The sequence below is a fragment of the Neovison vison genome, chromosome 2 (genome assembly GCF_020171115.1).
Source record: "Neovison vison isolate M4711 chromosome 2, ASM_NN_V1, whole genome shotgun sequence".
Classification (NCBI taxonomy): Eukaryota; Metazoa; Chordata; class Mammalia; order Carnivora; family Mustelidae; genus Neogale; species Neogale vison.
This window is the reverse complement of record NC_058092.1, coordinates 42242516-42260590: the sequence shown is the minus strand read 5'-3', so window position 1 is coordinate 42260590 and position 18075 is coordinate 42242516. Positions and strand designations below refer to the sequence as shown.

The 18075-nt window shown below is 41.4% G+C and overlaps 1 protein-coding gene across 3 annotated transcripts in view; it reads left to right on the top strand.

The window, feature by feature from the left end:
* Positions 1-84: 84 nt before the first annotated feature.
* The window catches only part of ORC1 (origin recognition complex subunit 1), a 29032-nt gene continuing 11041 nt past the window's right edge, over positions 85-18075 (top strand). The window contains exons 1-9 of one of the 3 annotated variants that reach the window (XM_044238232.1): positions 85-216; positions 3566-3681; positions 5040-5139; positions 5763-5890; positions 8159-8337; positions 9495-9813; positions 13999-14365; positions 15277-15381; positions 15977-16172. In XM_044238232.1, the coding sequence (XP_044094167.1) occupies positions 5045-5139; positions 5763-5890; positions 8159-8337; positions 9495-9813; positions 13999-14365; positions 15277-15381; positions 15977-16172 (1389 nt within the window). In that variant the 5' untranslated portion in view covers positions 85-216; positions 3566-3681; positions 5040-5044. Of the gene's footprint in view, positions 217-3562; positions 3682-5025; positions 5140-5762; positions 5891-8158; positions 8338-9494; positions 9814-13998; positions 14366-15276; positions 15382-15976; positions 16173-18075 lie in introns of all 3 variants that reach the window. The other 2 variants (XM_044238231.1, XM_044238233.1) reach the window with 2 other exon arrangements.

The window sequence follows — 18075 nt, the reverse complement described above, 5'->3', positions numbered from 1 at the left end:
TGGCTGATGACGGAACGCTGGGACAGCCTGGGGGCGGAGCCACGGCGTTTGGCGCGAAATTTTCTTTTCTCCACCTTCTTTCCTACTAGGTGCCGGCTTTGACTCCGGCGTGCGCCCAGTGGCTGTAAGAGGAGTCCAGCGGGGGCAGGTTAGAGTCGCTGCGGCTCCACGAACTCTTGGAGCTGAGACGGTGGGAGCAGAGGGCTTCGGCGCCCGGTGAGTGTGGCATTACGGGGCTGGAGGGGAATCTGAGCCAGCAAGACTGGAGAAGTTTTCTGTCGACTCAGTCATTCATTGATTCATTCAGCAGATATTTACTAAGCCCCTGTTAAGTGCCAGGTATTGTTCTACGCCCATTAGGAGCATTTTTCTTTTCCACATCCCGATTTGTAAAAGGCTTCTCGCTTTGTCGGGGACTGAGGGGTTGCAGTTCGGGAAACCGGAAGCCAACAGAGAAGCGTGAGCATCCCTGCCCCCAGCGCCCTGAGATTCCCATTAATGATCTTAACCATCCCTCCTATCTGCTTTGACCTTGTGAAGCTTTTCCGTCTTTTTCTCCTTTGAGGCGTCGTGAACCAAGCACCACAGGGAAGGCAGAACAGCAGAAGTTATTATCCCATCTTACGGATGTAGCAATTGAGCCCAGAGAGACTTGTCTAGGTCGCTTTTTGTGAGTAAGGGGCCTGGCTCCCACCCAAGCCTCCCCGCCAACCTACTCCTAGGTGAGCTCCCTTAATTGCGGGACTTTCATCCACCTTCTTTCTAGGATAGAAGTCTAAAGGCATGTCTTCTACTTCCTTCAGTCTAACCCTAGAGTAGAAGCGCCTTCTAATTTTCATAATTGGAAAAAGCACTGGACTTAGAGGCATGAGATGTGAGATTCTTATCGTGGTCTACTGTCTGTGAAACTGCAATGATTAGATATGTCAGTTTTCGATTTTAGTTGTCTGTAAAAATGGTACCCTCTTTGGTGCTGGTATGGGGTACTTGTGAATGCTAACGGAGGTTTCCGATGTGAGAGCACCATTTACCAAGTCTTTCTGCAACGGTTTTTAACGTAACAGAGGATAATATGTGTTGCTAGAAGGTTTATGAATCCCTGAAATTAAGTGCAAAATTTTGTGTGAATTGTGAATTTCCTAACATTCCTCAAATTCTCTCTCTCTCTCTCTTTTTTTTTTTTTTTTAAGAAATAAATGCAAGGGATTAAGGGAGTGAGGAAGTGAATTTGCCATTTTGCATTTTCTCACTTAATCCAAGAATAGTGCCTGGCACACAATGGGTGGTTAATATATGTTGGTTGAATAAAAGAAAGCTTCTATTATTATCATCCCCATTTTGTGGGTAAGGAAATTGAGGTCCATTTGACTTCCCACTTAGTGGCTGGGAAGTAAGGTCACCAGAAGCATGTTGTCTCAGGCATATGTTACATTATTCACTTTTACACAGGTGTTATAAGGTGAAGTGGTTTAGAGTCATTGAAATCTGGCTGCTCAGGGTTCGAATTAAGAGTGTGCCATCCTGTGTGCCATTGGAACAAGTTAATCATTTTGAAGTGCTCATAGCACTTAACTTTCATTCAGCAAATATTTATTATTGAGAGTCTGTTGTGCACTTAGTATGTACTAGCATTGGACTTAGGTTATTTTGAGCATTAAATGAGATAAATAGAATTTTGGCTACATTTTCGGTCATATTGGCTCAGTACATACCTGCTATCATTTTTACCGCAATTCCCTTATATTTTCCTTGGGTGTGGCACCCTGTACTGGGTGGTGTGTCTGTTCAAGATTTGTGGTATCTGCAGCAATTAAGAGCCTGTCTGTGGTTATCTCCTAGAAGCAAAGCCTTTGCTCCACCAAGTCAGACCTGCCTTTCCACCCCATTCAACATCCCTCTTGGGTAATCTCTCTGCTAATGGTGCGTGAGATGAAGTCCTGGGTCCTGAAGTAAGAAAGTAGGGTAACAGTACAAAGAGGCTTGACATCCTTATGCTGCCTCTATAGAAGGATTCTTGATTAATTGTTTGAACTTTTCATTGAAAAATAACTAAATACTGACAGGTGCAGATATCATAAAGGTATCGGTCAATGAACTTTCTTGAAGAGAACATACTTGTGTAACCAGCTTCCAGATAAAGAAACAGGACCAGCATTCCAGAAACATGTCCCTTCCCCACTGTGCTCTCTTTCAGTCACTTAGGTTACCTTCTGTTCTGACTTCTAACACCATGGGTAACTTTTAATCTACTTTTAAGCTTTATGTGAATGGAATCAATATCGTATGATTTCTTCTGGTGCCTGATTTCTTTAGCTCATTGTTATTTTGTGAGATCCCCTCCACCCCCGCTCTGTGCATTTGTAGTTGGTTTATTTCATTGCTGTATAGTGCGGCTACATACATTTTGGTTCGTGTCTTTTGATGTTTTTCTGTTGGGTATATTGTGTTGAAATTGCTGAGTCATAGGATGTGCATTTGTTTAGCTTTGGTTGCTACTGCCCATTTTTCAAAGTGGTTTTACCAGCTTAAATGACTAACAGCAGTTCTGGAAGGGTTCTGGCTGTTCTATGCCCTTACCACGCTTGCTACTGCCCTAATGATTTTTAAAACCAGTTTGTTTTTCATTCATTCATTCATTCATTCATTCACCTATTTTATTGCCAAGTCTTAACCTAATATCTGGGAATGCAGTTACAAACAAGATAGACAGGGTCCCAAGATCCCTGCTTTTGGAAGTTAACATTCTAGCGTAGGAAGTACAATAAATAAGAAAGTAATGTTACTGCTTTGATCATAGGGTGGTATAATGAAATATGACCCCGAGGGACAGTATAAGATGGTGTGAGGGTAAATTTCCATTGGGTATCAGTGAAGGCCTATCTGAGAAAGTTTTGTTGAGGCGGGGACCTGAGCCATCCCTGAAAAGATATGCAAAAAGAGAGAACAGCAATGGTGTAGTAAGTCTGAGGGCATAACAACTTTGGCCTTTTTGAGGTTTGGAAAAGCAGGCCTGGAGCAGAGTGCTAGACGAGGGTGAAGCAAGTTTTACATCCAAGCCCAGATAGTCTTTCTTGCAATATCCCTACTTGCTCAGCTTAGGGTAAATCACCCACCCTTGTACATATATGTTTATGTACTGGTCTCATTGAACACAGTGCATGGGCTAGTAAGGGAACGTTAAATTTTATCTTGGAGTGGTTTTTGAAGGAGGATTCCTGCTTTAGTAGGGTTAAATATCATCTTGATTTAAGAGTTGAGAGCATGGATTTGATTTTCTTAGGTATACATGAGAACCTTATAGGAATGGCGTTAGTCCTTCTGTTTGCCAATTTGGGGTTTAAAAAAATGAGATTATTGTTTCGGTGTAGTCAAGTATCATAGTCGAAGTGACAAATCAGGTATTTATCCTATAATTAGATTATGCAGGAGTTGTAGACAGTTTTCTGGGAGATAACCCCTTTGCTACAAAGCACTCTCAGTGATTTTCCAGTTTTGTTTTGTTTTTTTTTAATGGCAGAATTTAGTGAAAATTGTAATTGATTTGCATCTTTTGTTCTCCCAGTAGCCTATTTTGCCTGATTGCATTGTGGAAAGGTGAAAAGTTCCAAGTTTACTTCTGATAATACCGTTACCAAGGTTACTTCTGACAGATCATCCATTAAAAGGAATATTTATTGTAAGGTAAGTTAGTGTTATGTATTTCCTCGAATGCTTATTGAAATTCAAACACTTCTCCTAAATTTTACCAAATGCTTATTGAATATAAGAATCCAAATTCATTTTTTACTTGACATGAGTCATTGCTCTTGTTCATTTCTGTGATGTACTTAATTAAAGTTAGACTGATTTTAATACTACCGTGTTGTGAATTATATAGTACTCTTAATGCTCTTTAAAGCAATCATTCAGACATCATTCGTAAGCTGTTTATTTACTAATGACTTAGCATTTTTTCTTTTTGCTAATTAGTTTCCTCAAAGTAGATTAAAAAATACCTTTTTTAAAAGCAAAATCTTGTAGGTCAGAATGTTCCTGAGTAGAGAATAAGACATAATGCTACCGAACTTCTGGAAACAAGGTTGTTTAATCAGGATATCAGTATGCTATTAAAATTCTGTTGTTTTCAACACAGACTGAAATTTTTATTCATCTATCAGTAATTCAGAGTAATTCTGTCAGACAGATTAAAGAAAAAATTCTTTTGTCAAATATTAGCTTCCATAAAAAAAGCAGTTAATTTAGAGGAAAGATTTATTGTCTTAATTACTTAAACTTAAGAATAGATTAGCGGGCGCCTGGGTGGCTCAGTGGGTTAAACCTCTGCCTTCAGCTCAGGTCATGATCCCAGAGTCTGGGATCAAGCCCCCTGTCAGGCTCCTTGCTCAGTAGAGAGTCTGCTGCTCCTACTGCTTGTGCTCTCTCTCTTTTTCTCTCTGTCAAATAAACAAATAAAATCTTAAAGAAAAAATTAAAAAAAATAAATGTTACCAATAGCTACTTACTATTCAATATTCAGTTTAGAAAACCTCTATAGGAAGCATTTGCTACCCGAACAGCCACAAGACCTGGTCCTCTAACTTGCAATAGTCTCTCTGGGTCCATCTCTTGACTTTTCACACTACTAGTTGTCCTTTAGTGCATTTATATTTTATCCCTATCTTGATTATAAGTGTTGTGAAGATATGAACAACCGTATATCACTGTCTTTTAGTTTCAAGTTGTTAGATGTTTAATACCTATCATTGTGCCTTGTAGCTAGTAGGTACTTCTAAAAACTTAGAGTTTCTTTTCCTACATACTGATCCTGCCTAGGAAGAGGTAAGGCGTAGTACAAGATATATGCAGATGATAACATAGACGATAAATTGTCTATGTTCACTCTTAATGAAGTTTGACTTTTCTCAAAGAAGATGTTTTCTAAAATCTGTGGGAATGTAATGGGAGCAGAAGAGAAGGCTAAACATATTGAAGGCAAGACTGCGTGCTAGAACCCATCAGAGCATTGTCATGTTAACTCAGAGTTAGTGACTTCTACACAGGAACCATGGCGTGCTACCCTACAAGGCTGAAGACTAGACAAACTTATTCATGGGTTGGCAAGCCGTCTTTGGACCAAAAACTACGCTACTACACCTACAAGTGAGTGTTGGACTCTGTTGGTTGCCCTGGAAGTAATAACTTCTCCTCACTAAACTGTTAACTTATATCCACCCTGTTCCAGTTACTCTAGATTGAGAACTGAGGGACAGTAAATATGAATGGATTGTAAGGAGGGGTTTTATTTGGTACAAGATGATAGCATAAATATAGCAGTGATAGAGGAAGACACATCAAGTTAATAAAATTTAGTATGTGTGATGATGTTGTGTTTATTTAAAGTGGGTTCTTTGTGTCTGCATGATAACGGTAGGATTCACTGTTGTTACTATGTCCTCTCAGCCCTAGAGGTCTCTGAAAATTTTGATACTGTTATTGGGCAGGTTTCATACTTTGGGAAGCCTTTATTCTTTGTCAATAACTAAGAGAGGTTGACATTCATATTAAGGCCTCTGGATTAACCGTCCACATTAAAACAATTCATTCAACCCATTTAATTTCTTCTTGCATATGACTTTATGGGCGAATTGGTTTCCTAGTAGGATACTTGGTCATCAGAGAGAAACTAGGAGATTTTCCAGTTGGAAAGCACTTTCATCTGCCCAGAGGGTACGATGAGGTAGTCTACCCTAAGTGATATCCTAACATGTTTCTCTCCTTTGTAGAGAAATGAGTGTCAAAATGGAAGGTGATCTGACTGAGATTCATATCCAAGTTGGACAGTTCGTGTTGATAGAAGGGGATGATGATGAAAATCCATATGTTGCTAAATTGGTTGAGTTGTTTGAAGATGGTAAGTTTGGGGCTAGAATGAAAACCATTCCTTAACATGAACGATTGGGAGCTGCAGGATTTTTGATTGCTGACTTCTCTGTTCATAGCTCCATGTAGGATGTGAGCCCTAGATTCTGAGGTGGGGTCATTTAAGCCCTGGCTATACCATTTTATACCTCATAAACTTCTCTACTCATTAGAGCAATATTGGGTAAAAGTGGGATTGGGGGAGTGGTTCAAGAATTTAGCTTTCTCATTATTTTTTAGGAATGGACTAAAATGGTCACTAAGGGGCACCTGGGTGGCTCAGTTGGTTAAACAACTGCCTTCAGCTTAGATCATGATCCCAGAGTCCCAGGATCGAGTCCCGAATCAGGCTCCCAGCTCCATAGGGAATCTGTTTCTCCCTCTGACCTTCTCGCCTCTCATGCTCTCTCTCACTCTCTCTTCCTCTCTCAAATAAATAAATAAAATAAAATAAAATAAAAAATGGTCATTAAGGCAGGATTTTTGGAATGGACAAAGGATGAGTTCAAAAGGAAGGGGGAAGAAAAATAGGTGATTTACACTATCATACAGACTTATCTTTTAATTTTAGCGTGAGGAGGTTAGGGGGGAAATAGGTGATTTGCACTATAATACAGATTTTCTTTAAAAAATATTTTACTTATTTATTTGAGAGAGAGTACGAGTCGGGAGGGAGGGTCAGCGGGAGAAAAAGAAGCATATTCTCTTCTGGGCAAGGAGCCCTGCAGGGGGGCTTGATCCCAGAATCCTGGGATCATGACTTAAGCCAAAGGCAGATATTTAACTGACTGAGCCACCCAGGCGCCCCCAAACTTGTCTTTTAACTTGAGGAAGTGAGTGAAGAATTTTGCAAGTGTAACTTTTTTACAAGGGTGGAGTTAAACTGGATTGGGAAGGTGTATCAGTTGATGTTCAGTCAGGAACACAAAAATACTTTAGACCTGTGTATAGTGTTGAAAAGGCTGGGAACAAAAGGTGGTATTTCCCAGAGATCAATAAGTACAGAAAGCCATGACTTCCCCCTAATGCTGGAGGAACAAAGGGGAAGGTAGAGCCTGCATGTCTGCATTCACAGCCCTCAACTGATTTTCTGAGCTTTTAACGCTCTGCAAAGCAGAGAAGAGTGCAGAAAGGTGGGAATGGGACAGAGTTCTAAAAGGAGGATTAAAAAGAAATGGAAACTACACAAAACTGTGTCTTCCAAAAGCTAGGAGGGGAATGATGCGGCAGTTATTCCTGTGGCAGTTTGTTTGCCTACAAGAAGGAACTGATAGGGTGAGAGGATGAAGATAATTTCGTGTTACAGAGATAGGAAGGATATTTGACAAGAAGGGAGGAAAACCTCATCAAAGGAATATCCACCAGGGGGAGCACCTCAGCACTGTGGGCTTTTCTATTTAAGGTATAGGCCTTTGTGTATAGAGTTTGGAGTCTGTGGTGCTCCTTTGATGGCTTCAGTCTTTCTCTGAAGAGCGCTGGGGAAGAGAAGAGGTGATGACGTTGGTGGCACTAATGAGCGTGTGCCCTTTCAGTTGGACCGAATGCTGGTACAGAGTGATGTTAATGATATATTGCAAAGATAAAGCTAAAAATTGCAAGCATATGTTTGTCAGAAGTCACCTCAATGACCGATGCTTCAGTTTTTGTCAAGATTTTAATTTTGCTGCTTTTTGATGGCCTCTTTATAGTCACTCATTTATAAGGTTTGTTCACTGCCTCTGATTAGAATTTCTCCTCTCAAATGCCTTTTGTAATTTCTTCGATGACTAATAACCTTATTAGGAAGTCCAGCCAAGTGAGAAGGACTTGAATGCTGGGTGGAGTCAGATTGCTGCTGGTTGGTCCTGTAGCCTTTGGCAAATTTTTTTAAGGTCCCTGTAATTTGATTAGTTTGTCTGTTAAAGGGAGATAGCCATAGTACCTACTCTGTAGGGTTAATGTGCTGATTAAAAATAATATGTTCATCGAGGTGCCTGGGTGGCTTAGTTGTTAGGCTTCTGGCTTTTGCTCAGATCATGATCCCGGTGTCCTGGGATCGAGTCCTGCATTGGGCTCCCTGCTTGGTGGGAAGCCCACTTCTCCCTCTCTGAGTCCCCCTGCTTGTGTTTCCTCTCACTGTGTCTCTCTCTGTCAAATAAATAAATAACATCTTTTAAAAATATGTTAATCAAGTATTATCAGGTGCTTAGCACAGTGTCAGGCACACAGGAAGTGCTTAACAAATGTTCTTGCATCTCCCTTTTGCACCTATCCCTCCTAGATTCTGAACTTCATTCTAAGAAACGTGCTCGAGTACAGTGGTTTATCCGTTTCTGTGAAGTTCCTGCCAGTAAACGGCATTTGCTAGGCCGGGAGCCTGCTGCACAGGAGATATTCTGGTATGATTACCCTGCCTGTAACAGCAACATTAGTGCTGAGACCATCATTGACCATGTGCAGGTAGGAGATGCTTTGATACTCGGGTTCTATCTTGAAGCTTATTTCTGGCTACCTCCTGAACTGCATGACCTCAGGAACATTCCTGGCTCTAATTTACCCCACAGAAATGAATTTTTTCCTGTTTGTTATCTTTTCTGCTTGCTGCCTACTTCATCTCAACAAATATTTATCAAGAGCACTTAGCATGTGTTAGGAGCCTCCTGGAGGAAGTGACATTTAGGTTGTGACCCAAGGGATAAGCAGGAATTAGCAAATGAATCTCTGTGGGAAATTATATTTAGCTGTGGTTGTGGCAGGCACAAAGCATTGCAAGGCTAGATACACTTGCTTAAATGAGGACTTCACCTTAAGTGGATCAGTACGAAGGGTGTTAGTTGCTAAGGGCAAATTTGTATTATGGGATTTTGTGATAAATCAGGTTCCAATGAACTACAGGATAAATGCAGACACTAGTTTGGAGACTAAGATACAGGTTACTTCTTGAGCTACTTCAGGCCCCCCAAAATAGGGGATCATATGATACGAAGTGTGGTCGCAAGTTTGATTTAATGGTAGGGCAGAGAGACTTGCGTCTGGCATGACCAGTCAGATTTTCCCAGTCTATGAGTCCAGCATAACATATGCCTCAAAACAATTTGTCTCTGAGTTAAAAGAGTGAAGGAGCGAAAGGCAGATATACAAGTTGAAATAGCAAAATGGGTTGATTTAGAAAGGTAGAGAGGGAAGAGGGGTATTTAGGCGGGAGCATGATGGGGGAGAGGAGCAGGACTGCGACAAGCCAATCTCAGATAGTGATGGAAGGCCATCTGGGAGAGGACTGAGCACTCAGGAAGTAACATGGGGCCATTTTTAGAATGCCCCCAAAACCAGTGTAATAATCAGATCTTGGGGTAGCAAGGAGCCGTTAGAGACTTGAGCAGGGGAGCATGCTTAGAAAAGTTGTGGGGAAATTTGGCATGAGTGAATAGATCGGACTTGGAAAGAAAGCAACATGGGGTATGGATATCATACTCCATAAGCACGAGTCCAAGAGGAAATATGCCTCTTTAGTTTGGAAGAGGGACATCCCAGGTAGGGATGTAGATGTAAATGCTTTTTAATCATAGCTCTCATGAAACATCTGTTGGCTTATTTGGTTCTCATTTCTTCCTGTTCAGGTAGTAGCTTTAGGCCCAGATGAAGTGATACCTGTGGATGTGAGAAATGAGGAGACACTCTTTGTGAAACTATCTTGGAATGAGAAGACATTCAGGCCACTGTCGCCAGAACTATTTGCAGAGTTTGATCGGCCACAAGAAAGCAGTCCTAGGTGCCAGAAACCTGTGGGAGCCAAGACTAAGGGCCTGGGAAGCCCTTCTTCGACCACAGCAGAGCATGCAATCAAAAGGATTGAATCAAGGCACTCTACCTCCAAATTTCGCCAAACTCCTTCCCATCTTGTCACCCCAAAGGCAAAGAAGAGATTGGAGCTCGGTGGTAAGTGCAAGATGGGTCACAGTGGGCAATACTGAGACTAATGGAAAATGATAAAATATTAACACATGCTGTAATATCCAGTTAATGCCCCAGTGGACCAGGTACCAAGTAGACAGGTGTTGAAATACACATAAAATTTAGCATTTTAGTCATTTTTAAGTGTAGTTAAGTGGCATTAAATACATTCACATTTTTGTACAGCCATCCCCATCATCTTCTGCAATGGAAACTGTAGCCATTAGACCATAGCTTCCCATTTCTCCACTTCTCATCCTTGGGCAAACACCACCATTCTTTTTTTCTGAATTTGACTACTCTAAATACCTCATTTAAGTGGAATCATATAGTAGTCATCCTTTTCTGACTGGTTTAAGTTAGCATAATGTCATTAGGGACCATCCATGTTGTAGCAGGTATCAAAATTTCCTTTTTTTAAAAGATTGAGGGGTATAATTAACTTATAGCATTATATTAGTTTCAGATATACAACATAATCTGTTCACATCTCTCACCAAACATAGTTACAAATATTTTTTTCTTGAGGCGAAAATGTTTAGGGTTTACTCTCTAAGCAACTTTCAGGTATGCAATAACAGTATTCTTAACTTTAGTTGCCGTTATCTCGCCACGCACATGTATGCTCATGAGTGACTTATTCTGACCTCCTTCATCCATTTCACCTGCGCCTTGACTGGTGATCACCTGTCTGTCCTCTTTATCTATGAGCTTGGTTTTGTTTTCTTAAAGTTTAGAGGGATGCCTGGGTGGCTCATCCAGTTAAACGTCTGCCTTGGGTTCAGGTCATGATCCTGGGATCCTGGGATGGAGCCCCACATTGGGCTCCCTGCTCAATGGGGGGACTGCTTTTCCCTCTCCCTTGCCTGCTGCTTCCTCTGCTTGTGCTCTGTCTCTCTCTGACAAATATATAAATAAAATCTTTAAATAAAAGAAAATATAAATAAATAAGTCCTTAAAATTTAGATTCCAGGGGTGCCTGGGTGGCTCAGTTGGTTAAATATCTAACTTTGGCTTAGGTCATAATCTCGGGGTGCTGGGATCGAGCCCCAAATCAGGCTCAGTGGGGAGCCTGCTTTTCCCTCTGCCTGCTGTTCCTCCTGCTTGTACGCATCCTCTTTCTCTCTCTCTGACAAACATAAATAAAATCTTTAAAATTTAGATTCCACGTTTAAGTGAGATCATACAGTGTTTGTCTTTCTCTGTCTGACTTATTTCACTTAGTGTAATGCCCTCAAGATCCATCCATGTTCTGCAAATAGTAGGATTTTATTCCTTGTTTGGCTAAAAAATATTTCTTTGTGTGTGTGTCTGTATATCTTTGTCCATTTATTCATTAATAGACACTTCAAGTTGTTTCCATGTTTTGAATATTCTATATAATGCTGCATATAGGTACACATATCTTTTCAAGTTAATGTTTTCATTTTCTTTGGATAACTACACAAAAGGAGAATTGTGGATTGTATAATATTTCTATTTTGTTTTTTTAAAAGATTTTATTTATTTATTTGACAGAGAGAGACAGTGAGAAAGGGAACACAAATAGGGGGAGTGGGAGAGGGAGAAGCAGGCTTCCTGCTGAGCAGGGAGCCGGATGAGGGGCTCCATCCCAGGACCCTGGGGTCATGACCTGAGCTGAAGGCAGACACTTAATGATGAGCCATCTAGGCATCCCTCTGTTTAATTTTTTGAGAAGCCTCCATATTGTTTTCCACAATAGCAAAGCTTTAGAAGTTATAGGGCTCAACCAGAACAATTAAGTTTAACTTCTAAAACTTTGCTACTAAGGTGACCTTGCTTTTAGATCCTTAGTGGAAGAGATAAGAAATAAGTATTTTAATACTCTTAAATTTATACCGGTATTTCTAATTTGTACCACAGGGTTCTTCCCATATTCTATAGTTGTACCCCCTTCTTCAAGATCCTGATACACACGAAGTAGTTTCACAATTGCTATCCCAGTACTACTACCGGTAGTTAACTTACCAACTTAAGTTTGGAATTTATTTGCAGTTCTTTATGCCTTTAGAATATATTCCACTGAGGGAGTAAAGTTAATTTAATTGCTTTTCTTTCCTTCTGATGGTTTTCTTATTGGTGATAGGCAGTTAGGTTCTTTTATTTCTGTTTAATTTTAGGGTCTCTCCCATCTTTGATTAATTTTTAAGCATATGAAACATTAAAATAAGATTTAAAGCTATTTAAAACAAGCGTACTCAGGATGCTGGGTGGCTCGGTCGGTTAAGCATCTACCTTTGGCTTAGGGCATGATCCCAGGGTCCTGGGATTGAGTTGCGTGTTGGACTTCTTGCACAGTGGGTAGCCTGCTTCTCCCTCTGCTTGCTGCCTACCCCCACCCACCCCCGTTTGTGCTTTCACTCTCTCTGACAAATAAATAAAATCTTTAAAAAAAAAAAAAAGTGTACTCTAAAGAAGCCCCATTCCTTTCTTTGCCCATGTACCCTGTTTCTTTTCCATCTTTTGTAAGTAATCCGTTTTATTCGTTTCTGGGTTTTTTTTTCTGTGTTTTTTGCAAACATAAGCAGATACACATGTATGCACACACATACATATGCACAAACAATGCATATAATTTTATTTTTCTTTCTCTTACAATGTATTTGAAGCCTCCCTGTGGCAGTTCTGAGAGTTCATCCTCATCCTATTATGTGTCATCAATCCTGAATTCTTTGTGTATGTACCAAGTTCATTGGATTTAAGTTATTGGTGTTCTTTTTTTTTTAAGATTTTATTTACTTATTTGACAGCAAGAGAGAGCAAGAGCAGGGGGACTGGGAGAGGGAAAGAGGGAAAGCAGGCTTCTCTCCTAGCAGGGAGCCTGATATGGTGCTTAATCCCTGGATCCTGGGATCATGACCCAAACCAAAGACAGACGTTTAACGACTGAGCCACCTAGGTACTCCAAGTTATCTGTGTTCTTGATAGCTCCTTAGTATAATGTGTATTTAGGAGCTGAACATAAACATATAAAACATTTGGGAAATAACAAATGATTACTAAAGAAATAATTGGCAACATCACCATATAGAAATAAATGGCAGTATTTTTTTACTGTTGATTTTACAGGACCTGGACAGGGTAAGAAATCTGGACTTGACACAGTTATATAACTAGAGGAGAGGGCTATGATGAAAATGTTTTGGATTAATTGTTTTTAACAGAAAGGGGAAAATGGGGGCACCTGGGTGGCTCAGTGGGTTAAGCCTCTACCTTCGGCCCAGGTCGTGATCTCAGGGTCCTGGGATTGTGCCCCGCATTGGGCTCTCTGCACAGTGGGGAGCCTGCTTCCTACTCTCTCTGCCTGCCTCTCTGTCTACTTGTGCTCTCTGTCAAATAAATAAATAAAATCTTAAAAAAAGAAGAAGAAGAATAAGAAGAAGCACTCCTTTGGTAGATTACTTCAGGGAAATTGCTGAATATTTATCCACAAAAGCTGATTTAACAGTTGACTTATGACTCTAACTGGGGAAATCACCCTGGGAATTTAGGAGACATGAAAAATAAAAGAACTAGCTAGCCTGGGGGAAGAAAGCGTGGAGTGGTTAAAAATATGGGCAACTCATGGGGCTCAGTCAGTTAAGCACCTAACTCTTGGTTTTGGCTCAGTTCATGATCTCAGGGTCCAGCCCTGCACTGGGCTCCGTGCTGAGTGTGGAACCTGCTTAAGATTCTCTCTCTCCCTTGGGCGGCGCCTGGGTGGCTCAGTGGTTTAAGCCTCTGCCTTCAGCTCAGGTCATGATCTCAGGGTCCTGGGATCAAGCCCCACGTCGGGCTCTCTGCTCAGCAGGGAGCCTGCTTCCCCCTCTCTCTCTGCCTGCCTCTCTGCCTACTTGTGATCTCTCTCTGTCTATCAAATAAATCAATAAAAATCTTTTAAAAAAAAAAAAAAGATTCTCTCTCTCCCTTTCCCTCTGCCACTCCCCCCTGCTCATGCATGTATGCTGTCTGTCTCTCTCTCTAAGGATAATAAAGTAACTGACCCTAGAATACAATGAGGCAGCATTCCTTTTTTTTTTTTTTTTTTAATATATACGGGCAATTCATGCCTTTGTGTAACTTCAGTGGATGAATTTAGCTGTAATGAGATTGAGGTTGTGCATGGTGCTTATTATAAAATTCATACATTGTGATTTCTCTTGGGATTAGGTTTCCCTAGGACCCCTAGCACTAGGATTTCCCAGCAGAATTCAGGGGCCTTGTTGGATTCTCCCAGAAGAAGTAAACGAAAAGTGGCCTTCTCTGAGATCACCTCACCTACTAAGAGATCTCAGCCTGATGGACTTCATACCTCATCCCCGGCTCTGAAAGCCCTACAGAAAACTGGAGAGATTCAAAGCTCATGTGCTGCGGATGACAAGAAGGCATCACCTAACTGTCACAGGATCCTGAGAACCCGAGTCCCAGCTTTGAAAACCGCAGAGATTAGTGAGGAAAGAAGACTTACCCCTACCAGGGGGGGGGAATCCTCGGCAGTGCCTTCCGTGGTTCTGAAACCAGATAGCATCAAAAAGAGGTGACTTGGGCGTTACCCTGCCTCCCACAAAGCAAGCTGAGCTCTCTGATGTGATTTGGAATGTATGGGACACGGCTGCTCAAGTTAGAGCAGCAGGTCTCAAATCTGACTGTTGTAGCATCACCTGGGAACCTTTCCAAAATACAGATTTCTGAGCCTCTTCCCAGACGAATCAATCTCTGAGTGTTAGGCCCAAGAATCTGCATTTGGAAATGGTCCTTGGATGATTCTGATATACTTGGTTGTCCTTTTGGAATCCCTGCTCTAGGAGATAATTTCCCAAACCTGGATTGCTTCACAGTCCTGCTAAGGCTCTTTACCGCATATTAATATTCACTTTCCTAGTCTGTTTTTCGCTTTGGTTTTTTTTGGACTGGAAACCATTCTCAAATACATAAGGTACAAGAAGATAATGCATCTAGATCAAACTTTGCAGTTTGACACGAGACAATGTTTGTAAATAAGGGGCAGCACAGATAATATGACAAAACAGAAATGATGCATGGCAGTATTTCCTGCTCAGACCAGCACCTGGTCTATAATAGGTTTGCTTGGTAAATGCTTTGCATTGAATACATAGCTGCACTTCTGCCTGCCTTGAGTCTGGACAGTAAATCCACTGATGCCTCAGTAATGAAAGAGGGCAAGAAGCTCTGCCTGGCCTGAGTACATTCTGATCTTTAGCTGGTGAAGTCATGAGTCTGATTTGAATGATAAGCTTCAGACAAACTTTATCTTTGGTGTTGAGTCAGACTTGAATTACAAAGTTTTTGACCAAGTGTGGTTAGTTCCCTCCAAATCCAAATCTTTCCAAAGTAGCTATAAAAAACAGTAGGAGCCAGTCAGGAGCCCACCACTGACTCCCAGTGCCCAAAACTATGTCTCGTAATCGTGCTGTGGATACCTTGCAGGGAGGCAGAAGAACCAGAAGCTCCAGAAGAAACTACCTCTACCCCACATCGGATCCGTAGGAAGAGTTCTGTCTTGACTTTGAATCGGATTAGACAGCAGCTTCGGTAAGCCTGTTCTTAGCAGGCGGAAAATGTTTGTCACTGCTCTCTATAGTATCTCTAATCTCATTTCCTAAAGCCTCCTATGTTTCTTGTTTGTTATTTGCTATTCCATTAATTTGCCTTTTACTTAGTATGTCTGGGAATATGTTAATTCCACAGAAATGTCATAGTTTGAAAGGGGCAAGAAATAGTGCCCTGGGTTCAGAGGGGTCCTGGGGCCCTATCCTCACACTCAGCAAGACTGTTAGTGCAGTGCTTAAAAGCATGAACTTTGATTCTAGCAACTTAGATTTAAACCTAAGCTTTGTCATACTGTGTAACCTTGGGAAGGTTACTTTGCCTTTCTAAGCTGCGGTTTCCTCTTCTATAAAATGGGAGTGATAATTCACAAGTCATAAGGTTGTCGAAGGATTTAACAAGAGACTACCAGTAAAGCCCTTAGCAGAGCATTACAGTAGCAAGGGTCCAAGAAGCAGAACACATCCTATATTACTTGGTTGCAGAAAAGACTCTATAGTATTTCTAGTCCACAGTGGCCTATTAGAGAGCTTTTTATTTAGATGCTAAGTATCAGAAAATAATGTGTCCCACCATTCAGGTTTTTAGGTAACAGTAAGAGTGACCATGAAGAAGAGGAGTTTTTGCCGGCAGCAGAGATTTCAGACTCTGGCAGTGAGGAGGAAGAGACTCCCACACCAACCCTCTCAAGGAGAACATCCAGTCAGGTGTCCAAGGACCCATGCTCTTCCATGAAGTCATCCTTACAGACCCCCTCAAAGACACCAAAGAAAACCGTAAGACTCTTTTAGGTTTGTTTGCCACCGAAGCATCTTCTCTTAATTCTAAAATTGTGTTGGCTAAGGTCACACAGTTAGTCAAAGCTGGATTCTGAGCACAGGTCTATCATAGGCAAAGTTACTCCAGCTGGAATATTCATAGAGGAAAAGATCTAAGTGAACCCTAGGACTGAAAATGAATCCAGTAGCAATGATTTTGAATCTGAGTTCCTTTTACAATATGAAACCAAATAGCCAAGAACCAGAGTTCCTGAGGGAAGGACAAGGCCTGGCTCCTTGTCTTTGCATTTTCCACAAATGCTAGCAGAGTACTTTATGCCTGATCTGTGTAGCCAGGGCCCGAGGGTGCAAGAGCCGCCCAGCTCCTGGGGTCCCCAAGTTCAGGTTCAGCCACTTGTCCCTGACTGACAAAACCCAAAGGCAGAGAGATGAGTGGTGGTGAAACAAGAAGGGAGTTCATTTCAGTGAGGCCAACACTGGGAAGACAGCAGACCGACCTCTCAAAAACTCCAAAGCACTGAAGATGCTTCTAGGTTGACATAAGGGAAAAGAGACAAAGGCCGGTGGGTATGTGCTGGCGGTCAGGGAAGTCAGGGCCATCACTGTCTGGAGGTTGGTCCTGCAGGGTTTTGCTGGCGCCAGGGCAGTGGTTATTGCTTATCAGTCCTGTCATGCAATGCCTTGCCCACATTAAGAGATAAGCTGGAAAGAACTAAATCAGAAAGTACAGACTAAGGTAAAAATGGCAGTGAAGTCCTCTTTCAAGTTGCTCAGACTTGATCTTGAATCCAGGGCTGCTGGGCTACGTTATGTTGTTTCTGCTGTGTCACCTGATTCACCTGAGAAACGAGCACGACTGAGGTCTTGGTAATAAACTGTGTAAAGTAAGATGGAAGAGGGGAATGGACATCTCTGCTGCTTCCTGTGGAATTTTAGCAGAATGTTGAATCAATTAAAAGAAGGTCTTCCCACGTTCAGATTATGTTTCAGAAATGTTTGGATCACACAGTTAAACTGGTTCATTGTCACAGGAGCTCTCAGGGCCATTAGTTTATTAATGTTAACATGACCTTCTCAGAGTGCATTAGTGTATGGGTCTTTGATCTGAAAACTCTTCTCTGGGAGCCTATTGTTTTTAGGAAATGCCTAGTTAGGATACTTTTTCTACAGCTGATCTCCATTTTTCCATATCAAGAAAAATGTGACTGGGCTTGGGTTGAAAAAAAAAAAAGACCTTCAGAGAAGGAAATCAAATAGATCACCTTCGGATTAGTGACCATTCTACCTGGAGTTTCATTTTGCAAATAGCTTACCAAGGTTCTGATCGCATCTGTCATCTGCGGGGGTCCTACCCAAAACAAGGGATACTAGGGTGTGATAGCATCTTTTGCATGATAAAAAGGTCAGAAGTCCACCAAAGTGTTCGATACCTTCTCAGCAAGGTTTTGGTATTCCTTTCTTGTTTTCTACAAAGGTAATAGATAGAAAACTATTAGGGTGTAAGAGCTTTCTGCCTGAGGAAGGGGAGGAGAGGCTGTTACCCTATAGCCTGGGGAGATCAGAAGGTGGGTAGGGAAATGCCCCCACGGAAGGGAGTGCTTTGTGGAAAGAAAGATGGGGTAGCAGGTGCACTCTAGTAAGCCAGCAACAAGGAAGAAAAGAGATGGGCTGGTCAGCCTAGATAGAACAGTGACCTGGGGTTTGGGAGTGGAAAAATCTGGTGATATCTTTCCAGTTCTGGATTATGGAAGTCCTGAGCTAACGTTTGACTGTATATTCAAACAAATCTCCTACCCTACTGTGTATTGGGCAGAGTAGTTAGGGTTTCTTATAAATTTCTTGACTTTCAAGATAATATTTTACTTTTAAATAGTATTTAATCCATGCTTTCATTTTTTTT